Source organism: Phaenicophaeus curvirostris, chromosome 1 (genome assembly GCF_032191515.1).
Source record: "Phaenicophaeus curvirostris isolate KB17595 chromosome 1, BPBGC_Pcur_1.0, whole genome shotgun sequence".
Taxonomy (NCBI): domain Eukaryota; kingdom Metazoa; phylum Chordata; class Aves; order Cuculiformes; family Cuculidae; genus Phaenicophaeus; species Phaenicophaeus curvirostris.
The window spans coordinates 74,920,201-74,933,086 of NC_091392.1; the positions used below are offsets into that span (position 1 = coordinate 74,920,201).

General features: G+C 38.0%; 1 protein-coding gene across 1 annotated transcript; it reads left to right on the forward strand.

The window, feature by feature from the left end:
- The first annotated feature begins 2,681 nt into the window (after positions 1 to 2,681).
- LOC138716601 (gamma-parvin-like) lies at positions 2,682 to 12,552 on the forward strand. The gene is given in 8 exon segments (XM_069849766.1): positions 2,682 to 2,703; positions 3,381 to 3,520; positions 4,438 to 4,493; positions 5,380 to 5,402; positions 7,334 to 7,395; positions 7,511 to 7,579; positions 8,696 to 8,797; positions 12,469 to 12,552. Coding segments are annotated over 8 exon segments (558 nt in total).
- The last annotated feature ends 334 nt before the right edge of the window (positions 12,553 to 12,886 follow it).

Here is a 12,886-nt window from a genome sequence, read left to right on the forward strand (position 1 = left end):
TGCTGGGAAAAGTGTTTCAGCTAACACAGAGCAGGGGGGTTCAAACAAGAAATAAAACAGTTGAAGGAGTTTGGTAACAGCAGTAAGCACTTTGCTTATATTCTACAGCTAGTTTGTATGCCAGAGAGCACTGGTAAGTCATTAATGTTTTATATTGTATATTAGGGGTATCAGGGAGCTGGATTATGTGAAGATTCATGGAGGAAAAGTGAGCTGATCTGACCCAACTAGAGAATTGATTGTATTATCCGTAGCTGGAGCATTGCAACGTTGTGCAATAGTCTAGCTCTTGGCCTAAGAAAAATTCACTTGTTGGCTGCCTCAGCAGTTGGCGAACAAAGAAATAGAACATCTTTTGACTTTGAAACAGAGAAGCCTGCACATCTATGGTGTTCTCAGAGAACAAAGGAATAAATTATGCCATTTCATTTGAATAGTCAATAATTAAACTTAAGTTTTATTTAAACATGTCACCATGAAATGCCTCTACAATCAGGATTCAAGCAGTTGTCTCGTACAATCATCTCTTCTTCAAGTACTGATAAATAATGTGTGCAGGAGGATGGAGGCTGGAAAAATCAGCATGTCACTCTTGGCCCTGAATAGCAAATTTGAACGATGGTTGCAGAAAACATGGAAGCTTGCATATCAGAACAAAATCTTCTGTCTCTTCCTATTTCTCCTTAAATAACTAACCATAAGAAGGTGTTCAAACAGTTATGTTTTATTTTCTGTTGTTTATTCAATGTTTTATTCTTTGAAAGGTAGAAGAGATTGTAACTCTATACTCAGCACTGGTGAGACCGCTCCTTGAATCCTATGTTCAGTTTTGGACCCCCCACAACAAGAAGTCATTTGTAGATAGTTGTTGGTGATTGAGATGAACTTCAGCTGGTCATTTGGTAGGATAGTGTGTATAGGTGGCTATGCAGACTCACCACACAGCTATGACAAACTCATTCCTTTCTCTAACTTCTGCTGTCCTACAAAACAACTCCTAGTTGTTTTGGAAAACCTTGTCCATAGTTTTGTGTGTGTTGACAAGGTATTTTCACAACTGCATTGTGTATTATCATTCTCCTTTCCTTTGAGGACATCTGGGTTGAGAAGGAAAATAATTTACTGTATTTAAAAAAGAAAATCTTTGAGAAGCCATGCAACTTAATTTAACATGAAGAAGGGATTGCCACCCTGGAAACATGTCATTATTTCCCCACAGCCATACGAGCTGGTCTAATCCAGAAAGCTGCTTATATTTATAAGCTTGTCTCAGTAATTTAACTACTGTATTCTTCATTTAATACTTCTTAAGTATTGGTCAGTTTTATCGCAGCTGTCCCTTGATATCTAGACACTGAAAGCTTTTTCATTTCAGCTGAAAGAGATTTTCACTAATCTAATTCAGGTGAAATAGAATTAGATGGAATTAAGGCAAGTTTTAGTACTTCAGGGCTTTTTTTCCCTACATTTTGGTAATTAACAGAAAAAAGAGTAATTATTTTTAAGTTATTTTTCTTCACACATAGTTAAATAAATTTTCAGATTTTTTTTTTTCCAAAAGCAGTTACCAGTCATTAAATAGTACACTGGGAAAAACTCTTCAGTTTGTTTGTTTTTCTTTATAGCACTAACTTTGATCTTTACACGTCTTTACTTGTTCTCCATTTTCCCCCTGCATTTTTTTACCAGTTGACAAGGAGTGAAAAAAGATGATGGATCCAGAATTTTAAATGTGTTTACACAGCCTGCCGCACTCAATCCATTCCTGGATGAGATTGTCATTGCTCAAGGTATGTACTTTATGAACCAGGACAGAAAAAAAGTCCAAAGAATGACCTGAAGAACCAAGTAGAAAATGTTCAGTACAAATGAATTGTATTTTCAGCATGGCCCCTTGGTTTTATAGCAGTGAATAATCTGTGTGTGTGTGTAATTTGGCTGCTGACTCGCTAGAGGCAGATCATGAAGAAGCAACACGAGTTGTAGCTGATTCTTCAACTGAAATCTGAATTTCATACATGCAGATCTGACCAAGTTTGTTTTCCTCTTTTCAAATTATCAATCTCGATGTTACTGATTTGAATTACATTGAAGCATAATTTCCAGCAGCAGTCTTAATAATCTGATATATCATTTTCTTGTTCATAAGGAATCAGTTAAAATAAAAGATAATGGTGTTTTACATGTGGCAACTAATTATCTGAGTTATATTAAACTGATAACAGTTTTTACAGGAAACTTAACGTTAGTCACATCTGATAATTTTAATGGATCTAGTTTGCTTGCTTTCACCGGTAAGCTGAAGAAACTCATAAAACCAACCTCAATCAACAATCCCAAATTGGAAGAATTAAAACTGGCACCATTTATTTTACTATATTGTTTAGCCTGCATTCCATGCTGTTTTAACCTGTTGTGTTAATAGTCAGCCTTGTAAATTACCCAACTCTTTGGCCACAGTCCTCCCCCACCTCTACAGATGGAGATGAGCTGTGCCTTTGGCGCTTGGGCTCCACACAAGTAAACCAGAGCTTACGTTTAAACACTGTGCCAGGATGGCTGCATCCTTACAGAACCAGGCTTCAAATGCCTGCATCACTGAAAAGTGGTCACTGCAGTGTGTGGAGTGTAGATTTAAAAACTGAGTTTCTTCTTAAATGATACCTCTCCTAACTTCGGGCATGGATATGAGCCACACCAGAAGTACCTAGTCGCTACTTCATTATAATGATAGTGTAGCAGCAATTGAGAATCCAGCTGGAACAGTGGACCATGACCAAAAGCAAATGCACATCAGCGTTTCTTGTGACTAAAGAGAGATGTTCGGATACATGCATGTTTGCTTCCCTGATCCTGTGATAATAAGTCTTAGGATTGTTTTGCTGATTTGTAGCAGTCTTCTGTCCTGTGTTCTACCTCCAGCAATGCAGCCTAATGAGGTTAGCGAAGAGCAGAGGGAGAAGAGTTGAAGGATGCTCAAGTCACCAAGAACTCGGGAGAAAAGGTTTCAAGTTGGTGCATTGTCTCCTTGAAGTAACTGCGAAAGATGAATTCTACTTCATGGGAAAGTACTTCATTTCCAAATAATTTTGAAAATCCCTATGCAGTCAGTCGCTGTGTTTCTTTAATGGCACAGCCCAGGGGAAGACTGGCATACACAGATTTCCTGGAAAAAAAGTGGCATGGCTTTTATGAGACCAGAACTTCTTGCATTATGGAGATACTGAAATTGTTATAAATATTATGAAAACCAGTTTAGGCTGTGTGCTGATGTATGTATTATATGGCATTCATAAATCCATAAATATGTGCATTTCTAGACTACATTTTCTTAAACCTTTATGCACATTTCATAAAAAAAGATTTAATTTTTGTGTCAGGATTTTACAATGTTTTATACAAAGGAGAAATTGTGAAAGGTACTGCTGCAAAAAGCAATTATGTTGTCTTCAGAGACACTGAATTTGTTCTTTCCAGACTGCCAAAATCAAAGAGCTTTCCTCAGTTTATGACGATTTATGTGAGATTTAATACTTAATCCATTTTCCGTCAGAGACTCCTGCAACAATTCTCTTCACTGTCTAATTTCTTCTCTTTGGATGATGATGAGATAGAAATTGTGCACCGAGTGAGACAGTCCTCTGGGTGCCCATGTGTGCCACTGACTGCTGCCTTAATCTAAAGAGTTCATGGCTCCTCTAAAGAAGAGATTAGGATGGGTGGAGACAGGGAGGTATCTTCAAGGGAAGAAAAAGGGAAGCAAAGAAACTGATCTGAGAGAAAGACTCTGTTCCACTGCATTTTCTTTTGAGGTGGCTTTGGGGAACTAAGGAATGTGAAATGGCTCATTGTAGTTACTATACATACCAAACAGCATATAAAATCGAAGACAGTACATTTGGAAACCAGTAAGCAAACTTCTTGAAGTATTGCTTCTCTCCTTTCCCTATTTTTAGACAGAACACTGTGCTCTGTGTCTGAGTGCAGGTGCAGGCCCAACAACTGGACTGAAATTTTGTGGACTGCAGGCTGTGGATATGGCTGCTTATAGAGGTGAGATGGCAAATGAGGGATCTCATAGATCTGTACTCAGCAGTTCTTCCTGCTTTTCTGATTTCCATCTGATTGTATCGTTATGTTTCTGGTACCACTCTATCCCTTACACATGTAAAACGTCACCAGGTCACAACCCCACAAGCATTAGCTGAGGAGCATAGCTTTCTGCTCTAGAAAATTCTTGTTACTTCTTCTCTGAGGAAGTATATTATGAACAGTTCCACATCTTCTCTGTTCACGCAAGTGCCAGAGCCAGGTATCTTGGATGAATTACCTTTGTTAATCATTTAGGGCAGAAAACATGTCATGAAAGCCTCACTAATGCTTATGGATTTTTTTTTTTGTAATGAAACAAAAAAATATTTATTGTCTTTTCAACAGAATACTTCCAAAGGTTTAAAGAGAGCCAATGCAGTGGAACTTATCACAGAAAACAAGTAAGAGGGAATATACCTGTTTTTTACACTGTTAGTCATAAAGGAAATATTGTGGGTGCGGAGATCATGACGTTGACAGAAAGCATAAGCCCAGGCACCAATGCGTGCATGTACATGCAAACTGTTTCTCTGATTTCCCCTCCCCCCTCCCTTTTATTTTTTTTGTCATCAGATTTGGTGTTAAGTCTAATACCCTTCTTTACTGTTTACATACACCTGTAAATTAATGCGATGACTATTTCTGAGGCTTAATGGCTGTCCTTGCCATGGAATATAATAATAAATATAATGCTAAAAATCAAGTACTGTAAATGTGTCTATCCCAGAATAAATGGGGAATTCTCTAAAGCCACTGTGGTTTAAATCTAAATTTATTGCTGTTCTGTCATTAAATAAAGAGAAAGGGGGCAGCCTTTTTCTTAATTTACTGTGAAAGAAAGGTTTGAGTTTGCTGAATTTGCGAGGTACTGTCATTATTAAAGGAGTTAAGTAGTAGGATACAATTTATGTACTGAGAAAATATGGACATAATTCCAAGAATAAGGAACAGATTTTCCAACTGTCATTTTTCATATGCTAGAGCATTTTCAAACTCTAATGCCATGAGCAGCTTATTGGAAGAGGATATTAAGGATTTTGCTTGTGAAATAAATGTTCATTGGTCTGTGGGCCAGTTTAAATCTCATATACTTCCAAGACCCTATGCAGCTATACACTGTGCTTAACAATGTCTTGCTGGAGAGTTACTTTAACATGAAGCTAATGGCACTTTGTGCTGTATCTCCTGCTTTACAAGATAGCTGATGGCCCAGATAAGCTTTGTTTATGAATAAGGTTAATTCTACTGAATGCTTTTTCTAATTCTTGCTTTTTATTGCACTTCTAGGGAGAATTTAGAAGCACAGTCAAGTAAGTATTGGCATTGCCAAGTTTAGGATTTTGCTGTTATGTGATATTATATACCACATTCTGATCCTTTTTTTACCTCACAATAAAATCAGTATGCTCCCGCTAAAGTTAATAGAGATTCATAGATTTCTCCTAGTGTTTTTCTCCAAATGTCTTCTGTTAATGTGTATTCATATCAACACAATGTAGTTCGGGAACTGAGTGGTCACTTTGCCCATGGACTACAGGCAACAGATGAGAGGTGAGACAAGAAATGAAACAGTGGGTTGATGACTCAACAAAGAAGACTTGGATTAGGAGCAAAGTATGTCTTCAATTCACATGTTGACTTCTTTCACTCTTGGAACTTTATGAGCCTAATAGTTTAAGAATTGTGCTTCTTAGTGATACCAGTTTTGGTGTAGTTTCCTTTCTGCAGTTTGCGAATGAGATTTTGAAATCTACTGCTGCTCGATTATGCATGGCAACTCAGTAAAACCAATGTCCCCAGAGTTTTCACCCTTAGGGCTTTTGGGGGCTGTGAAAGACTTGAAGTGAAAAATGTCCATGTGCACAGAGCTTGGGCACTGCTGAGGCTTCAGTGTGAGCTGCCTTTCCTTGCTTCAAAGGAACACATTGCATCCCCAGTGAATCAGGGCAACTGTTTAATTCTCTGTTGTGCCCTTTATGGTTTTCATCCTTTGCAAGCTAGTGCAAACTTTATCATTTAATACATATTTATCACTGAGGTTCACTGAGTGGTCTTTAGTGTGAGCTGATATTGTGAAAAAAAAGTCTCTATAATTAGGTTTTTCTTCCAATGGGCTGGTATCTGCAAATCATTCTTCAAAACACACTCTGTCTCTATTTTTGACACAGCTTGCTTAACAAAGAGAAGAAACCCGAAGCATGGTCCCAGGAGAGGGTTCTCTAGTTTCTGAGACTGTTGCTGGTTTCAGGTTATTGCTCAATGACTTATTTGAAGCATTCACCCATTGCTGCTGCAACAGTTCTGTAACAGGGAGAACAGAGAAACTCAAGGAAAGTGTTTCGCATTGAGGGCTTCTCTGTTGCTGGTTCTTGGGAAGAATCTTCCTTAACCAAAAGCTATTTTTACTTTCCTGCACTGTAGAAACTGGTTCTCCATTTAGTTATGCTGCCAGAGCACCCTTGATTTTTAAGAGAGATTCAAATCTTTCTTCATGCTTGAATTGGAGCAGTCTTGTGGCTGGGTTACTGTGAAGAGATGTATCCTGCATTTGCTAAACCTGGGTAGAAAATAGAGGTGAGAGGGGGCATTCATGGGCACTTCGATGAATCTAATTTCCTTGGAAATCTTTAAACTTGTGACTTGTGTACTCTGAAGCAGCATGGTTGGAACCAGCTTGCTGCCTGCCTTTAAACTGAATGGCAGCATTGATGATTTTTAAAGTTGATGAATTTTCAGAGGAAGGACGTTGCCTCCAAATCCAACGCCTAGATTGTGTGCTTTTTTATTTTTTTTTTTTTTTTTAAAGGAAGGGGTCTGGTTTTCTGCTAATTTGGTGTAACTGACATTTCTACAGGGGGAGAGCAGTAAAATGTATAGCTCTTATCTGCTTACAATATTTTATTCCAGAGGCTTGGGGTTAAAAAATACAAAGTTGAAAAGAGATAAACTGTAGAGTTGTGAAACTTAGCTACTGCTCAGACCAATGGAAGCACAAATCTTGAGAACCTCTGCATGTGAAAATTGCAGAGCTGAAGGAAGCAAATTGTTTTCTCTGATGTAGTCAGGCTGGAGGCAAACCTGTCACTCTGATAAATATAAATGCAGGGGGTTTTGCCCCTTTCCCTGTGACTCTTTTCCTCCTTGGCTTATAAGACATGAACACCTTTCTCCTTCTGGACCCACTTAAAACTTCTAATCTGAGTTATTTCAAATAATGCCAGTTGATGTTGTTTTGATGAAGAAGATGATGCCTTTGATGAATTATTTAGCTGTGCTCCAGGTAAACTGGATGCTGTAAAAAAGGTAATTTACTTTTTCAGTAGATAACAAAATTTGTAACGTAAAACGTAATTCATGTTTTCACTGAAAAAAAAGTTGTATTTTCTTCTACCCTATCCTCCCCTTCTGTTTTCCGTAGGTATTTTTGCAATTTGTCAATGAACATGTTGGACAATTAGGATTAAATGTGAAAGATATCGAATCTCAGGTAGCCTGCTCTAAGCTGCATGTTAACCATTTGACTGTTTCCTCTCGCCATTAGGATTCTTAATTTTGTTGTAGTAATTTAAAACTTGGCAACATAACAATTATTTCTAGCTTCAGGTTAAGATATCAGGATTCAGTGTCTGAAGTTTATGAAGCTAATAAGTAATAAAAATATTTAACTTTTTATTGAACGGTTCTCTTGTAATGCTACAGGGAGCAATTTTTGGAGTCTGCCCAACTTCTATGGATTTCTGTTCTGATGGAAATAAAGGTGTTCTGACAAATTTACGCTAAGAACTGCTTATTCTTAGTGATTTGTAATGCTGGTTTTGCTTCACAGCAGGAAGGCCTGTTTTATCACTGCACTGATGAGTTCCATCCTCTGAATAGAGCTCCCTCAGAGTCCGTGAAATTGCAAGAGAAGTGAACGTATTAGGCACCTTGGGATCACCTCCCTGGGCACTGGTGAGGAGAGGCACAAGCACGTAATCGTCCTCTGCTGCCACTGCCTCGGGTGAGGATGGGCAGCAGCTTCTGCAGAGCCAAGGTGCCTCTCTGGGGAGTGAGTGAGTGATGGAAAATGAGCTCAGAAATGTCCATTGTGGATTTTTCTTTCCCTGCTTCTGCAGACACGCATATAATAACTGCAGGAGAAATCAATGCACAGTTCTTGCCTTGCTCCAGGCGTTCAAAACCTTGGTCCCTGTGATTTATGCCACATGGATGAAAAGCAGAGCTGTGTTCCAGTGCTCTTCTGGGTTATGCAGATATAAGAAAGGAAGTTTTGCAAGTATTTTGTCATAAATCTGAGGACTAGGCACATTTTTCTTTCATTTATAGCCTTTGTCACTTGTGGTTGTCTGAATTCTCTTTACACCTGGAACAGTTTGCTTTATTAGCTGTCCTTTTGCAAGGTTGTATTTTTGCTAATATGAAATTTGAAGCCTTATATAACTAAATACGAAGTGCACCAAGGAAGAGGTCGAGAGAGATGCATGATTAGACTGTGTGCTTGCCAGAGTACCATTTAAATTTCTTTATTGTTAGAATGGCATTTATTGGAGTAATTCACTAAAAGCCAACGTGATAAATAATATTCACATCATTCTTCATCTAGTTTGCAGATGGAGTTATCTTACTTCTGTTAATTGGACAACTGGAGGGTTATTTTCTGAATTTAAGGAGTTTCTTCCTGATTCCAGCCAGCACCACAGAGATGGTAGGTTATTATTTAGAAGTTTGAGGCTTCAGATATCTTGTGTATTTAATGTTTCTGTATATCACTGAAGAGCCCAGCCTCTTGCTTTGACTGCTGCTGCTGCATGTGAAATCTTATGCATGCATTGCCTGCAGGCTAGTAGTTTGGGACAATAGAAATGCACACACTTTGTGCTGCTAAAATACCTTGGAACAAGTCAATATTTTTTTCAAAATTAAATATTTATGTCATGAGAGGCAAATTAGTGTTACTAGCACTTTGAAGGCAGATACGTGCTTCTGAAGCCTGCTGGTGAAATAAGGAGACACTCTGTGGTGGGGTATTAGTACGTTATCTCCTACAAGTCTGTCCTGCAAATAGTTTTAAATGATTGATATCTCTTAGGAAACAGAAGTGGATCCCTCTAGATTTCCTTATGCTTTCCTAAAAATATACCTTAATCAAGCCATGACCAGAACATTCTGAAAGCCACCTCTGTGCTTAGGAAGTTCTTGAGAATTTACATCTTTTCCTCGCTGAAGGCTGGGTGCTACAATCTACCCAGCTAGACTTTCTTGACTCCTTCTCAACCTCTACCATGCAGATTTCATCACTGTTTTAAATCAAAAAGGTGGCATCATCCAGAAGGTAGTGCATGCTGTGCTGCCAGCATAAATGCCTCCTTCATCAACCTAGGATGTTGAAATGCTTTGAAATACTTGAGGTACTTTCAGATTGTCTCTGGTGTGGATAGAGATTTTTCATTTGAGTCACGGAATAGCTCTGAAAATCTTGAAACTGTAGTAGCTATTTTTCCAGACTTATATTCAATTAGGACTCTGAAGGTGAAACATGTCAAGTCCTTTTTGCTTCAGAGCTGCCTACGAAGGGAATCTCTCCTCTGGTGTGGTTTACATTACAGCTTCCCTGCACAGAACAGGCTTTCCTCTGCTTCCGCTCTCACCACAGTTATCTCTCTGGGCAATAATTATTTGTAATGAAAATTTTTAGAGGTCCCATAATAAAGACATTAATAAATACTCCTGTAGCTTCTCACCACAACATTTAAAAGCACTATTGTCAGAGACCTAGTTTCAAATTTGGTACAAAATTAATTGAAGACTGTTTAAAATATTAGGAATATTCAGATTTTTTAAAATTGAAGATGATTCAGAACAGGGAAGATATATTTTGAAGGGTTGAATCAAACAAAATCAAAGCATTTCCTTGTGTTTGTGTTTCTTTCTCCTCCTCCACTTACGTTTCAACATTTTTTGCTCTGGTCCATTGAATTGAAAATAAATTTTCATTATCTCTATTAACTTTATTCAGAGGAAGTAAATGAATATTTTTTATACTTAAAATTTCATAAATAATTTTTTCCTTTTTTTTGGATCAGCACTATTCAAGCATCACATGTCACTTTCAAGCAATGAGGCACCCATACACTTCAGGTACAAATCAGAGCTCAGATTTTCTAGTTCTTACCCTGTGTGTGCTGGTCACTGGCCTCAGAGAAGAATGCAGCGGGGCTGGGTACCGGTTCAGTTACAACTCTCTACATCCTAGTGATTTCATTTTAGCAAAGTCACTTCTAAGCACTGGATTTATTGTTGAACAGTTCGCCAAAGTGGTATTTACCAGTTGTTTCTCCTCTGTTGTTCATTATAGAACAAGAAGTGGGATGACAATGTAACTAAAAATATTGAGCAACCACCCTTCAACTGTCATTTATGCATAAAATATGTCTTCCAATTCTCCTGTGCTTTCTAACTCCCTGTCATTTTAGATATTAATTGGTACAGTAAAGTATGGAAATGTAACCTTTGCTGAGTTTTAAATCACGTCATTTGCTTTATCAAAACGGTGACAACCACACACACACTGCTATGATTGGTGCAGTGCATCAACTTTCATTCAGGCTGAAAGCTTGTGGTTCAAAGTTGGTACATACACTTCATGAACTGCAAGGAGGGGAAACTGGGCTGGAAACAATGTTACTGAGGAGGAAATAGAAATAAGAGCTAGGGAAGGCAGGAGACCCTGTTGAGGGACTGGAGTGGTGAGGAAAGCAGGAGCAGAAATTCAGGAGGTGACGAGGAATAGGTTTGTTGCAGGATTTTTTGGGGTTTATTACCAAAAAATGAGGTTTACAACTAACTAGATCTCCAGTTCTGGGTGCTCATGTGTATTGAAAGGTGTGTATTCTGAGACAAAGAATATAATCCCAAAACTGGCCAGGCTGAAATTAGGAGTGAACTTTGTGTAGTCAAGCGATTAAAAAGATGATGAAGAAAGGGCCCCTGTGCTTACCAAAAGTGCTTATGAAAACTGCATGAAGTTTTGCCAAAACAGGCCTAGAGATGAAATAACCCCAAATACCTTGACCTTCGTCTGGTTGTAAATTCTAGGGAGTTGCCTAGGTCTTTTCTGAAAGCACAGATGGATGAAACAACCTATTTTTCTCAGTTAATTTTTTTGATAATTTCCAGTATTTCTGTCTGAATATTTATTTTGAAATTTGCATGTTATCATCCTTGCAGATCTCATCTGCATTAGAGAGGGAAATGTGCCCCTTTCACCCCTGCTGGTTCATTTATTCATTCCAATCAGAAAATTGCGTAGATCTGTATGAGCTTAAGCTCTCCTGGCTGCTGACTATCAGAGGAAGAAAACAAGCCCAAATCCAAACTGTCAGTCCGAGTTACTAGTAAAGCAGAGAACAAGGTAAAACATAAATATGTCGCTTTGGTTCAGAGCACACAGTTTTTGCTTGGCTTATATGTGTCAGACCTCTGTGCTTATTATCAGAAGATAATAGGGAACATGACAGCAGCAGTTATGATGTGCCTCCCAAAGGAGGCTCAGCAGCCTAAGTAATGTATGAAGAAACAACCTGAAGTTCATTCAGGTCCTCTTTCATTAGAGGAAGGGAGCTTGCTAATTACCAGCCAAATAAACAACTGCCCTTAAGTGCTTAGGGATGCTATGTTAATTTAAAAAAATCATTCACGACTACTGCTTACACATGTGATGCTGCTTTTGTGTGGGGAAGGGGGAGAAAAAACAGTGAGGAAAAACCAGAAGAAAACCCCAGCTTTCATTCGCAGACATGCTTAAATTCTCATGAGTAACATTAAGGGTAATAATCACTACTTTTACTGTGTATAGTTATTGTTATGTGTTAAAGCATAAACTTCTAGCTCACAAATATAGCTAATCAGAACATTTCCAATCTTTGTAATTCTGAATGAAATATACAAACTCTTTTCCCTGTGTATTTTTTGTTTGTTCCAAATGGGTTGATCATGTGGGCATTTAAACAAAGAAAAAGAAATAAATTCCACGCATTTATTTGGATCCAGTTACCAATCTAGCTTGTATTCCCAATGGAAACATCCATTAACACAAGAATTTCACAGGTCTAGTTTTAAATAAATGGATTCTTCTGCTCACCTCATGGGATAGTTTTTGCTGCAGATCGATTTTTACATTCAATTTTATATAATAATTGGTAGAAATTCTGAAAAGCATTCCATCAAAGATTTGGAGGAGGACATGAATATGAGTATGTCTTTATGAATCAGTATCTGCAGCTACTGCAGAATTACTTTTTAAAACCTTCTTGCCAACTGCAGTGTTGGGTGGAAAGTATTTTCTGTTATATGGGTCTCTTTCTCTCCCATCAACAGCTTTATAACGTTAACCTTCCTTTGGCTTTGCTGACAGATTGAGGTCTTCTGAATTTTTCTGTGAACTCTGAAGGTGATCTATGACATGCAAACTTGTCTAGAATAGAATTGCTAATAGTCTGGCTTAGCAAAAGTTATTATAATTAAAGAAGGTAGGTTCTGCAGTGTGACACTGACACGTTTCATTTAGTGGCTGCCCCATAGCTCCTTATTCAGAATGAATAACAATAAAGCTGAGAATTGTTTTGAATCTTTATTTCTGTACTAAAAATGTTGGATTGTTATAAGTTTAGTAACTTTACACTAAACTTAAGCTGTTTAATTAGTCTGTATTTGTTAAAGATTTAAAACAGTGGTAGGTCCTAGGGAAATTACAGGAGCCGAGCTGAAGGGAAAGACATTTTCCTATCTCACAAAA